Below are 12079 nucleotides of genomic sequence, written 5' to 3'. Positions count from 1 at the left end.
CAAAGCAGGGCCGAAGGTCACAGACGCTTTGCTGACACAGTTCCCAGCCCCCAAAATTGACAACGTTTCACTCAAAAGCCTCCGACTGAGGTCGGTCTCCCTGGCCTTGACAAAGGTCTCTTCCCATATGGGAGAACAATTAAAGCAAACTTCGAGATGCTTTGCCAATTCCGACGACTGGTCCTCATTTTTCACCTTCGAAGCATGCTCCCGGAGCCTGTCATTCAAGCAACGTTTCGTTTGGCTGATATAGAAAAAAACGCAAGCAAGAGGTATCTGATACACCACATTTGACTGGCATTGTACATAGCTATTTTTATGCGATTTACAAACTTTGTCACGCTTCTGGAAAGGACAGAGAGCATCAAGTCTAAAGCAGTTTTTAAAAACAACCCGGACACCAAACTTTTTTGCTGCAGCAAGGATGTTATGTGAGACATTGTGAAAATAAGGGATCGCAACACGAATCTCATTATGAGTGACAAGTGGGACACAAGGGGAAATTGATCTGCTAAAAACAGACTCAAGAGCGCTAAACAGCATTGCATTAGAATAGGCTGCGAGCCGCAGACGATCACACTAAAAGTCTAAAGAAATACACAACTGATGCACACATGACTTCCTCAAAGTGCTAGACAGTTGGTCCGTTTCCAATCAAAAGCAGGTATTGCTGTGTCAGATTTCTTACGTGTTTTAGAGCTTTATCTGAGATCGTCTGCTGTTCGCATTGATAAGGGTCTGTTCATTCAAAAAACGGGGGTTTGCATTGGTTCGGCCATCGCACCTGTGTTGTCAGAGATTTACTTGTCTACTGTTGATAATGCTGTTACATCATATCTGTCGACAGTTCCCCGTGCTCAACTGCTTGTTAGGCGCTTTGTAGACGATTTGCTGCTGCTCTCTACTTTTGAAGATGATATTTCCGCCTGTGAGCGTTTGATAAGAGCGACATCCCCTGAATTGTCCTTCACTGTTGAACACCCGACCAATGCTGTACTACAGTTCCTTGATGTCAGGCTCTTGCTAACACCTTCTTTGTGTTGGTCGAATGAAAAATTGGCTCCTAAGCCACTTTTACCCGCTAGCAGTTGTCATTCAAAGAATGTAAAACGTGGTGTTGTCACGGGCCTCCTGTCTAGCACTTTGAGGAAGTCATGTGTACATCAGTTGTGTATTCCTTTAGACTTTCAGTGTGATCGTCTGCGGCTCGCAGGCTATTCTAATGCAATGCTGTTTAGCGCTCTTGAGTCTGTTTTTAGCAGATCAATTTCCCCTTGTGTCCCACTTGTCACTCATAATGAGATTCGTGTTGCGATCCCTTATTTTCACAATGTCTCACATAACATCCTTGCTGCAGCAAAAAAGTTTGGTGTCCGGGTTGTTTTTAAAAACTGCTTTAGACTTGATGCTCTCTGTCCTTTCCAGAAGCGTGACAAAGTTTGTAAATCGCATAAAAATAGCTATGTACAATGCCAGTCAAATGTGGTGTATCAGATACCTCTTGCTTGCGGTTTTTTCTATATCAGCCAAACGAAACGTTGCTTGAATGACAGGCTCCGGGAGCACGCTTCGAAGGTGAAAAATGAGGACCAGTCGTCGGAATTGGCAAAGCATCTCAAAGTTTGCTTTAATTGTTCTCCCATATGGGAAGAGACCTTTGTCAAGGCCAGGGAGACCGACCTCAGTCGGAGGCTTTTGAGTGAAACGTTGTCAATTTTGGGGGCTGGGAACTGTGTCAGCAAAGCGTCTGTGACCTTCGGCCCTGCTTTGGCGAGCCTTTTGCACTGTCCCTCCTCCCCCACCTGATGTGTTAAAAGTGTGCGGTTGTCGATTAAACTTTAGCTGTGTTTGAGACTTTGTGTTGTGTCGTCTGTTTTTCGTCTTTTTCCCAGTCTCGGGTTTTCGTCATGGATCTTAGCCACCAGCTCGCTTGCTTTTTAACCGTTTTATCTGTGTTATTTATTTATTTTACTTTATTTATGAAATACTGCAGACTCCGTTGGAGTCCGAGCAGGAGTGCTCTCTGACACTACACAGACGTGACTACACAGAAAATTTGAACATACGCATTCCTTACAGGTGCATGATACGACTATGTCTTCACCAGTGATGGAGCCAGCCGATGAGTCATTCCGCATATCTGAAGACGACAGTTTTGAATGGTACATAGCCTGCTCATACAAGTTTGCAGATACATACTAAAAGCTCTTCCACTTTGCAGTGGTGTGCCCTCTGCTTCACCAATTGATCAGAAGAAGTACATCGTATTTGAAGCTCCATTGTTAGAACTGTTCGAGAAATGCAGGACTTGCGGTGCGGCGTGCAAAGTGGGCACAGAGGTTCGAGGGACACTTCTCACCGTAAAAGCTGAGTGCCCAAGTGAGCACACTTTATCTTGGAAAAGCCAGCCAGAGGTGAACAGGATGGCTGCAGGAAACATCTTGCTGTCTGGCGCAATACTTTTCAGTGGGGCTAGTGCAACCAAGGCAAGTACTCATAGGCTGTTATGTTGACACAGATTCAAATGACACCATGTATTTGCTTTCGAGCAGGTTCTCCGGTTACTCGAGTCAATTAATGTTCAGGTGATCTCGAAGGTAGCATACAACACCTACCAGAGAGGGTGCCTACTCCCTGCCGTGACACAGGTAGGACTATCAGAATTCACGGCCATATTGCGGAGCATAGACTGGTATTAGAAATCATACATACTTGGTGCGCTTGAATTTCCTGTTACAATAATCTTCCAGCGACAATGTCAACAGAATAACGAATGCAGTGATTTCATTCTTATTCACGTCATCGCTTCCTTTGATCCACTATGGTAGGTCTCGACTACAGAAAGAGAATGCCTGCTCTCGTCACTTCAAGACAGGAACATGGACCTTTTGGGTGATGGCAGGTGTGACTCCCCTGGGCACTCTGCTAAGTACCTCACATACAGCTTTATGGATGCAGCATCACAGAAGATCATCAACTCTGTGCAAATTCAGGTCGGGGAGGTGAGTTCTGTCAGCTCGCTAAATGTTATTTTATTGCAATATTCCTGAACATATCTCATCTGCACCAGTCAGAAGATATTAGATCCAGCAGCCACATGGAAAAGGCCGGGTTCATAAGGTGCCTGGACGAAGTGAAGTGCAAGGGCATTACAGTTGCATCTATCACTACTGATCGCCATCCTTCTGTCCGAAAGCACATGCGTGAGAATGAGCCAACCATTGTCCATGGATTTGACATCTGGCATGTTGTAAAAGGTAACAAGAACTAGATTATAATTGCTTATGATAACCAGTTGCGTCATGCAATTGCCAAGCTTCAAAATGCTTATGGGCGATGTAGCTCACAAGAAGATCTTGTAATGCAGGGATGAAGAAAAAGCTTGAAGCTGCAGCCAATTCCCGTGCATGTGCTGCCCTAAAACCATGGGTGCAGCATATTTGTAACCACCTTTACTGGTGTAGTGGCAACTCTGAGGGGAATACAGAGTTTCTGCTTAGCATGTGGAGAAGTATGAGCTTACGTACTCTAATGAACTGTATCGTCATTCAGGAGACAGTGTATATTAACTAATAGATAATGCATCTAAGTTTGACCCGGCATGTTATCAACATCCATGACAGCCATGACGGACCATACAAGCGTTGCCTCCACGGTGACCTTGGCGACCGGAGACCCTGGCTGCAGCCTGGTAATTGGAGGGCGTGAGAGTACATTTGCTTTCTAGCCCATATTGACTAATGTGTGCATGGTGTTCTCACTTTATACGTCAAACATGCAGGCACTGTTGTTTACATAAAACTGTGCAAGATAGTGTTAGACAAAAGGCTACTGAAGGATATTGAACAGCTCTCTACAGTGGGGCAAACATCAGGCCTGGAATACTTCCACTCCTTGCTTCTGAAATTTGCTCCCAAATCAACGGCATACACTCCAAAAGTTATGCGTGCAAGGTGTGTAACACTCAGTGTACATGATTTTTGTTTTTTTTTATTTATTTCAAGCATCACTTGAACTGTATATTATTAATGTTATTATCATGATTCAGACAGGTACCGCAAACTTTGGCACATAGGATACTTGTTTCACTGTTACTGATAATGCCATTTTTTCCCTGTGTCTGTGCATGAACCTAGGACGCAAATCGCTATCCTGCATTTTAATGAAAATGCTGACCGCCCACTTGCACGTCGAAAGGATGGTGGTCTGATGTACAGGAGAAAGCTAGTTAAGACGAAAAAGGGCACGGAAGTAGTTTCTACCATGAAGACAAAAGCAACACATAGTGGGTTTCGTTTTAGTATACATAGTGTAGGGAAGAGATTTAGGCATGACCATATTTCCTTTTCTTGGCAGGGTATGTAGACCATCTTTTGAGGGAAGCAATGACAACTTGCCAAGATGTGAGCTACAGTGAAATGGTAGCAGCCTGCAAAAGCCCTGAGCCTGCACCAATGACTGCACAGTACGAACGGCAACCAAAGGAGGTCCTGATAGCTAGAAGAATGCTGCGGTTCCCAACAGAGTGAGGTAATGTCCATTCATCACTTCATGGGTTCCCGTAGCAGTATAACTTTGTGATTTTCTAGCTGACTGCTGCCATGACGTGTGCCTCTAACTGGAACTTAGCCTGATTGAGAAAAAAAGCCCCTCCATCCATGAGAATGAGGTACTGTTTTTTCATCACTTCATGGGTTCTCGTAGCAGTATAACTTTGTGATTTTCTAGCTGACTGCTGGAATGACGTGCCTCTAACTGGAACTTAGCCTGATTGAGAAAAAAAGCCCCTCCATCCATGAGAATGAGGTACTGTTTTTTCATCACTTCATGGGTTCTCGTAGCAGCATAACTTTGTGATTTTCTAGCTGACTGCTGCCATGACGTGTGCCTCTAACTGGAACTTAGCCTGATTGAGGAAAAAAGCCCCTCCATCCATGAGAATGAGGTACTGTTTTTTCATCACTTCATGGGTTCTCGTAGCAGTATAACTTTGTGATTTTCTAGCTGACTGCTGGAATGACGTGCCTCTAACTGGAACTTAGCCTGATTGAGAAAAAAAGCCCCTCCATCCATGAGAATGAGGTACTGTTTTTTCATCACTTCATGGGTTCTCGTAGCAGCATAACTTTGTGATTTTCTAGCTGACTGCTGCCATGACGTGTGCCTCTAACTGGAACTTAGCCTGATTGAGAAAAAAAGCCCCTCCATCCATGAGAATGAGGTACTGTTTTTTCATCACTTCATGGGTTCTCGTAGCAGTATAACTTTGTGATTTTCTAGCTGACTGCTGCCATGACATGTGCCTCTAAGTGGAACTTAGCCTGAGTGAGACAAAAAGCCCTCCAACCATGAGAATGAGGTAATGTTCATTCATCACTTCATGTACGTGTTCCCTAGCAATATCATTTGTGTGATCTTTCAGCTGACCACTCCCATGACGCAAGCTTTAGCAGTGAAATGAAGCCTACTTGCAAATACTTGATTGCCCACAATGACCTGCCTTCGTTTCAAATATAAGAGGGAAGTACCAATAACTACACACACAGTGCAGTAGGCTCATACTGTATATGGATGTGTACATTCTAACATGCCTTGTTAAGTAATTTGTTTGGCGGCAGATGCAGTCACATGTAGATGCAGTTGTTTGTACCGAATAGGTACAACCTGTTAGTTTAGTTAGTACTTGTTAGTTTGAGTGACTGAGCCTGATTTCTCCCTGAATTTACCGTACTGGAAGTCCTTCCACTCAAATTTGCATAAATTCAGAGCACATGTTTGTTTATTCTCTTTGTGCTCCACAAACCTAGAAAAAAATTCCCGAAAGCTTTACGCTGTATTCATAGCCCCAAAAGCTCCATAAAATGTGAACCAGTAATGAAGCCCTGTGTCATTTCAGCCTGCATGCAGACCTAGTCTCCATCACGGAAGTTTTACAGGATGGGATATGACACTGGCCATCAGGGAGTGTTTGGCCATCCTTGTAGGCTCTTCATTTGAGGTATCCTGGTTACTTTGCACTGCTCGATATCTAACTCTCTGATTGAAGATGCTACTGTCCTTGGAACAGCTGAGATACATTTGCCTTGGCAATTTTTCTGGTGGCCAGGTTCCAGCATGGTGTGCCAACAACCACGCCATACACTGTATGCAACGGGATAGGATGACAAAAGCGAAGGATAAGTAGCCTATATGAAGTCCGTGGCCTATGGCATGGCCACACGGCTGCGAACAGGTGTGTCACATGGCAAACGTGCATTTCCTAACATACTTCTCTTTCTTTTTGGCAGGGCATTCATGAGTGCAGAAGTAATATGCAGATGCAGCTGTTGAAAGTCGTATTTATTCTGCCTTTGTAGCTGTACAAATCTACATAGGAATTGGGCAGCTATTAAGGAAACCATAAAAAATTTATAATTAGAAATAGAGAAAGGGTTGCAAAGATGAATGTGCACAAAGAAGGTGTACAATTTTTCCTTACATGCTTGGTGAGCCAATGATGACAGGGATGCGTCTGAAGAAAAGCCTATGTTGATGTCACTGGCATGTCCCAACCTGAGGCTCTTCTTATACTAATAAAGAAGTCATGGACTTACGTGGGTACTCCTGTAGAGCTTATGGACAAGGACACATTTGTAGCACACATCTATGTACTGAAAAGGAAAACATCATGCATTCATTTGTTACTGATCGGTGGGAAGTGAAACTATAGCAAATTGATATACATCTTGTGTCTGTTTCCTGTTATCGTTCATGTGTTCTTTCAATAAAGCAATGTTTACATTCTTCGTTGTTTGTAGACTGTATTTTACTGTGTAGTGGCTGTTGGGTTACTACAGTAGGGTATGTGCCTGGCCCAGTATTCTGTGTCAAGGGGATAGTGTTGTGATTTTGCAGTTTTCACGACCAAACCATCCTGTGTACCTGTCTACGGTGCACACATTGAATACTGTCCACAAACACCTGAAAGAAAAATGAAAGTTTCACCTCAGTGAAAGGGAATGAACATACACATTGTCAGAGAACACCTACTGCATCACACATCAGGAAGGCGAAAGCCTTTGTACAGTTCGGAAGGAAAATTGTCCCTTATGGCATGTACAGCACATGCTGGGAGGACCTTCCTGCAGTGTTTTCCTAACGGTCCCCAGAGCCACCTGGTCAACTGCCTGTAGGCGACGTACCTAAACTTCCTGCATGTTCCATAGGCAGGTATAAATTATGACATGTAAGTTTCTGATAACAGAAACTGAACGCGCACGTGAATGAACTCACTTGTTTACTTCGCTGTTCCGGATAACGGCGTAGTCGTCGCTTTCTCTCACATAGCAGTAGGACACCTGGAGCACCTCAGTGTCCAGGCACAGTATCTCAAAATACTCATTTCTTGTTATGCAACCGCTGCGTTGCTTCTGTACCGCCTCGTTCACTTCGCGGCAACAAAGGCATTCCTCTGCTGTCGGCATCGGTACACATTTGCCGCAAGTACACCTGAACATGAAGAAGCAATACCGAATTTCCACTGTGACCCTCTCAACGGTTTCATTGCACATGTAACTAACCAAAGACTGTTCCCAACGCGGTCAGGCGACGGCGATGGAGGCAATTCGTCCTCCGTCGACGACTCCGCGGATGGCATCGTGTCGTGTTGACTCTCCGGCGTGCTGTCATACGAACAGAAGTTTTGCCGGCGTGACCGTTCGAGTATCCGAAGCTCGAGGGCACTCAGGTTTGGTAAGCTGGACATCGCAGGGCGCGTCTCCCAAAACACTTTCGGTTTTGCCGCAAACCCGGACGCGGATGACTAAGCCGAAAGTAGCCACAGGCTAGCTAGCCGACACGAGCCGACCCAGTGTTGTTGCGAGGGAGTACTCAGCCTTTCGTTCGAATGCAATCTTTGAAATTCGATTACTCAAAGAAAACAGCGATTCCAAAAGAAATATTTCGGAACTGAGATGTGCAGTTCCTAAACTTTCAAAAGATCATAAGGTTTCCCTGGGTTAGAATTCACTTTACAGTTCCTTTAAAGCCCCCCACTATACAAACATACCGCTTATGTTGGCCCACAGACACTAAGAAGTCCTCAAACATTTAAAAAAAATAGTGATTGGGCACCGGGGTGACCTATAAATACATCCAACTGAAACCGACTTTCCAATTTTTAAGAACAATGCTGCACACATGCCTAGGACACGAAAAGAGAGTTCACTTCGAGATATCCCTCTAACACTATCATGAACACAGATACAAACACCACCACCCCGTGATTGACCCCTACCTTGATCATTCTGCCTGGGGAGGGAGTAGGTGGTATAGCCCGGAACAAACAAATGTTCTGTCTCTAACATCCAATTGCCCGCGCCCCCTTACTTTCACTATCTCTGCTGTATGCTTTCTCCAACCTGTCAGGCTCACTTTCCCCCAAATCCAGCTCTTGTACTAGAAACACTTACGGATACAACCAACGGTGAGAATGACGACTGCTATACAAAAACTTCGGCCGACCCTCTTTCTAGGTCGCCGTCTTTTGAGAACGCCATACATTGGGCAGCCAAGTCAGCTCTAAGCTACTCCCTCAGTCGCTCCGAGTTGCAACGACGTACACTATAGCGATAACTTAGCGTACGAACATGACGGAAATAAAACAGGAATTTTCGTCGGATCCCAAAGTTTGCCAAGGAAATGTATTATTGATGTCGATCGCGTTAAAGAATTGATCCGATTCGAATAGAGAGATATTTTCCATGTGAGTGACTGGAGCCCAGGCACTGTGTAGGTCATCATAGTGGAAAACGAATAGTAACAAAGCGTCCACGGCACAGGTCCCTAAAAACTGACCTAAAAGGTTAAAAAAATGACCTCCTCCTTTATTTTTCTTTAATGCTTTCTGTTAATACTGTTCAGACGTTCAGAAAAATACTCTATTAACCGGCTGAAACAACCCCTAGAAAAGGCTTGCAAGCAGTATGAATGCATGAAACCTAAATATCGTCTGAACATGTCAATCTCTTCAAAAGGCGCTTGAGGTCTGTGTGTTTTCCGCCGCCCCGCTATATGTTCCAGCCACAGCACATCCCATTCCCCCAATGTTCATTTTCCGTGCCTCATGACGCGGACCTCCATGAGTTTCCGAAGATAGTGCTTCTCCCGTGAGCAACGTGCATACGAATAATATTCATTTTCGAAATATCTCTGTGTTCATATCACTTATTGAACGAGATCTCATTTGTACACATCGAGTGTCGTGTCATTTCTACCCAGGGTGTCGAACCGAAACGTTTTTCGTTCCGGTTTTCGTTCCGGTTACATCATAAACGATCCGGTACCGGTTCTGCTCCGGAGCAAAAAAATAACGGTTCATACCGGTTTTTAACAGGTTCCGCTTCTGCTGGGAATATTTATCCACACAAAAAAAATCAATGTTACAAAATGTAAACCCGTTTATTCCGCATACATGGTATTTAATATTAATAGACAGCTGTGAAATTGGTAGCTCCTGGTTCCTGTAGGTTACTGTCTGTTCAAATAGGCTTTCTCCTTTCTTGAAGCATATGCTACAAACGGACGTGATGTCATACGTAAAGTACTTTCTTGCTGGGTTGGAGCGATCGCGTCCCATCCGATGTCTGTTGCTACTGTCTAGCCAGCAAGCACCACCGCACGAGTACGACGCAAATCGAGGAACAGCTTCACTCACAAACGCGCTCGACGGCTCCGTTTTATTTTCTTCGTGTCCTGTCCACAAAAGAGTTGCCACTTCGCATGGGCTTGCCCTCGCGTATACGTAAATGTATTCAACTTAGCTGCTCTCAAACAAGGGACGCGTTGCGCGACATTACCGATAAAGAAGCCGTTATGCAGGCCCCTTGGGTCGCTGTTTAGTTGAGGAGAGTTTGCGGGATCAAATTAGAACGAACAGTACGGCACATTGCTAGAGAGTCACATGTACCTCTAAGTCTGTGTGCGTGCGCGAACGATAAACCATTACAAAGGGAGCCTAAGGGTCATAGTATACCGACATACATTCCACCGTAACCGTAACCCTCGTATGACCGTAACTCATAACCCATAACCGTAACCCATAACATGACTTCAGAGCACACGACGTCTGTTTCATTCGCCTATCCGTAGTCCAAACCGGCGAAGTTTTTTTTTTTTTTTGGACCGAAAACCGTTAAATATATTTTTCGGTTTCCCTCCTGAGCGAAAAAAACGTAAACGGTTTCGATTCCGTTCCGGTTCGCACCAAAATAGCGGTTTTTTTCGGTTCCGGTTTTCGGTTCGCTCCGACACCCTGTTTCTACCCACCCAAGCTCAGGCTTCTTTAATATGGATTCCGTGCATCAGCTCTCATTATTATATCAGTCATATCTGTTACATCTGTAGAAGCTGTAGAAGTCAGACCGCATACATCACGTTACAGACCATTTCGAGCACCGGATGAACAGCACCCAGGGACCCACGTGACGGCTAGTGTCACGTGACCCTCTCTGGAACCCTCTATGAGTTGTGGACTCGGCATTACCCTCAACTGCGGTTATCATCGCGACGTTGCTTTGGGTTTGAGGCGATTATTTAAAGTTGTATGCTGACCGGTATCACGCGGATGCGATGCTGTTATAACACACAAAGATGGACACCAAATCCAATAAATTTACCACTAGACTCCGTGCATCCTCATTTGTTTCATCACAAATCTGAAAATGCCTATCTGATCGAACGCGACCACCTTCGCGTGTGTCAATGAGAGAAAGTCATCGCATCCGTGCGATATCAGCCGGCATACACCTTCACATAATCGCCGCAAACACAATGCTATGGGTCTGCACGTGTTCGGTATTTATTCCATTGTTCACTAGCAAAATAAACAGCCAATTCAATTCAATTCAACAAACATCGCGATGATAACCACAGCTGAGGGTAATGCCGAGTCAACAGCTCATGGCAAGGCGGACACCCCCGCAGCAACAGTGGGACAGTCGAAACACTATTTGCCTTTAGTTCTCGTAAGAGCCGCTAGGGTTGCTCTCTTCCCGACTTTAGCTCCGCCAGTCGAAGTGGCGTTCCCGTTAACTCTGCTTCGAGGTGTACATTGGATTCCCGCACACTTAGGAACCGCTCACCCTTCCTCCTTTCCCTGTTAAACGGGGGAAGCGTGTCCTTTCAAGTATCCCGCTTTCGGTGGTTCTGGGCGCTCGGATGAAAAGAGCATTTGGGGGATATGGGTCACTGCCACCCGCGTATCCAGATCAACCGGAAGCCCAGAACCTCCGAATATTTTGTCGGAGAAAATGGGCTTTTGGTGGATCGGACACGTCGGTGGAAATGGGCGTTTGGAGGATATGAGCTGCTACCCGCAAGTTCAACCTTTACAGATGGGAGTATTGCTCGGGAAGGGGTCCACGGTTTTTGCTACAAATCGAGGGGTCACCACGTATGTGCCAAGACTCTAGAAGCTTTCTGGGTCCCCACCTTTGTTCATGGGCCAAGGTCACCGCGTTGTCGAAGTCAAAACAATGTCCCGTGTCCCAACAATGTTCAGTAAGCTCCGTCTTAAACCTTGTGGCGTGCGTTGCGCTGTTTACGTCCCGCTTATGTTCTTTGAAGCGAGTGCTTCGTTTCCTGCCTGTTTCACCAATGTAGCACGTGTCACAGTCTTGGCATTGTAGTTTGTAGACCACTCCAGATTGGTCTTCTGGGGCGACGGGGTGCTTTGGTTTCGATATGAGACTTCGCAGTTTAACATGCGGTTTGAACGTCGTCCTGATTTCCAACGGGAGCAAAGCCCGGCGGACAGATTCGGATACGCCTCTAACATGAGGGATTACAACGCGTGTCTGGCGGGGACGGTTCCTATCCTGCGGTCCATCTGCTTGCATGCGTTTGCGAGTGACCTCAATAAACCTGCGTGAGTAGGCACGTTTGTCCAAGTAATCGGTAATCGTCGCATCCTCAGAAGCCCGTAACTCGGTGCAGCATCATAACTGTTCAGATCGGAAATAAAGTTCGTACCACGCTCCGTTTGTGCTCCGTGGGGTGGTGTGAGTAAAAACCAAGGAAGCTGCCAGTATAACAAGGCTTT

At 45.4% G+C, this 12079-nt stretch overlaps 2 protein-coding genes and 1 long non-coding RNA gene across 3 annotated transcripts in view; 1 reads left to right on the top strand and 2 right to left on the bottom strand.

The window, feature by feature from the left end:
* LOC135394390 (transient-receptor-potential-like protein) overlaps positions 1-12079 on the bottom strand; it is a 270798-nt gene that overhangs the window by 256669 nt on the left and 2050 nt on the right. The window lies entirely within an intron of this gene.
* LOC135395559 (uncharacterized) lies at positions 2889-3506 on the top strand. Its single transcript, XR_010423170.1, has 3 exons — positions 2889-3002; positions 3071-3257; positions 3368-3506. It is a non-coding gene; the product is annotated as an uncharacterized LOC135395559 (long non-coding RNA).
* On the bottom strand, positions 7034-7835 carry LOC135395160 (P2X purinoceptor 7-like). The gene is made up of 3 exons (XM_064626404.1): positions 7560-7835; positions 7273-7488; positions 7034-7190 (listed from the first exon to the last, which is right to left on the bottom strand). The coding sequence occupies exons 1-3, from the start codon at positions 7742-7744 to the stop codon at positions 7034-7036; spliced, it is 558 nt and encodes a 185-aa protein (XP_064482474.1). The 5' UTR covers positions 7745-7835.

The sequence above is a fragment of the Ornithodoros turicata genome, chromosome 5 (assembly GCF_037126465.1).
Source record: "Ornithodoros turicata isolate Travis chromosome 5, ASM3712646v1, whole genome shotgun sequence".
In the NCBI taxonomy this organism is placed as follows: Eukaryota; Metazoa; Arthropoda; class Arachnida; order Ixodida; family Argasidae; genus Ornithodoros; species Ornithodoros turicata.
Note: the sequence above shows the minus strand (reverse complement) of the source record. Positions and strands in the feature narration are given on the sequence as shown.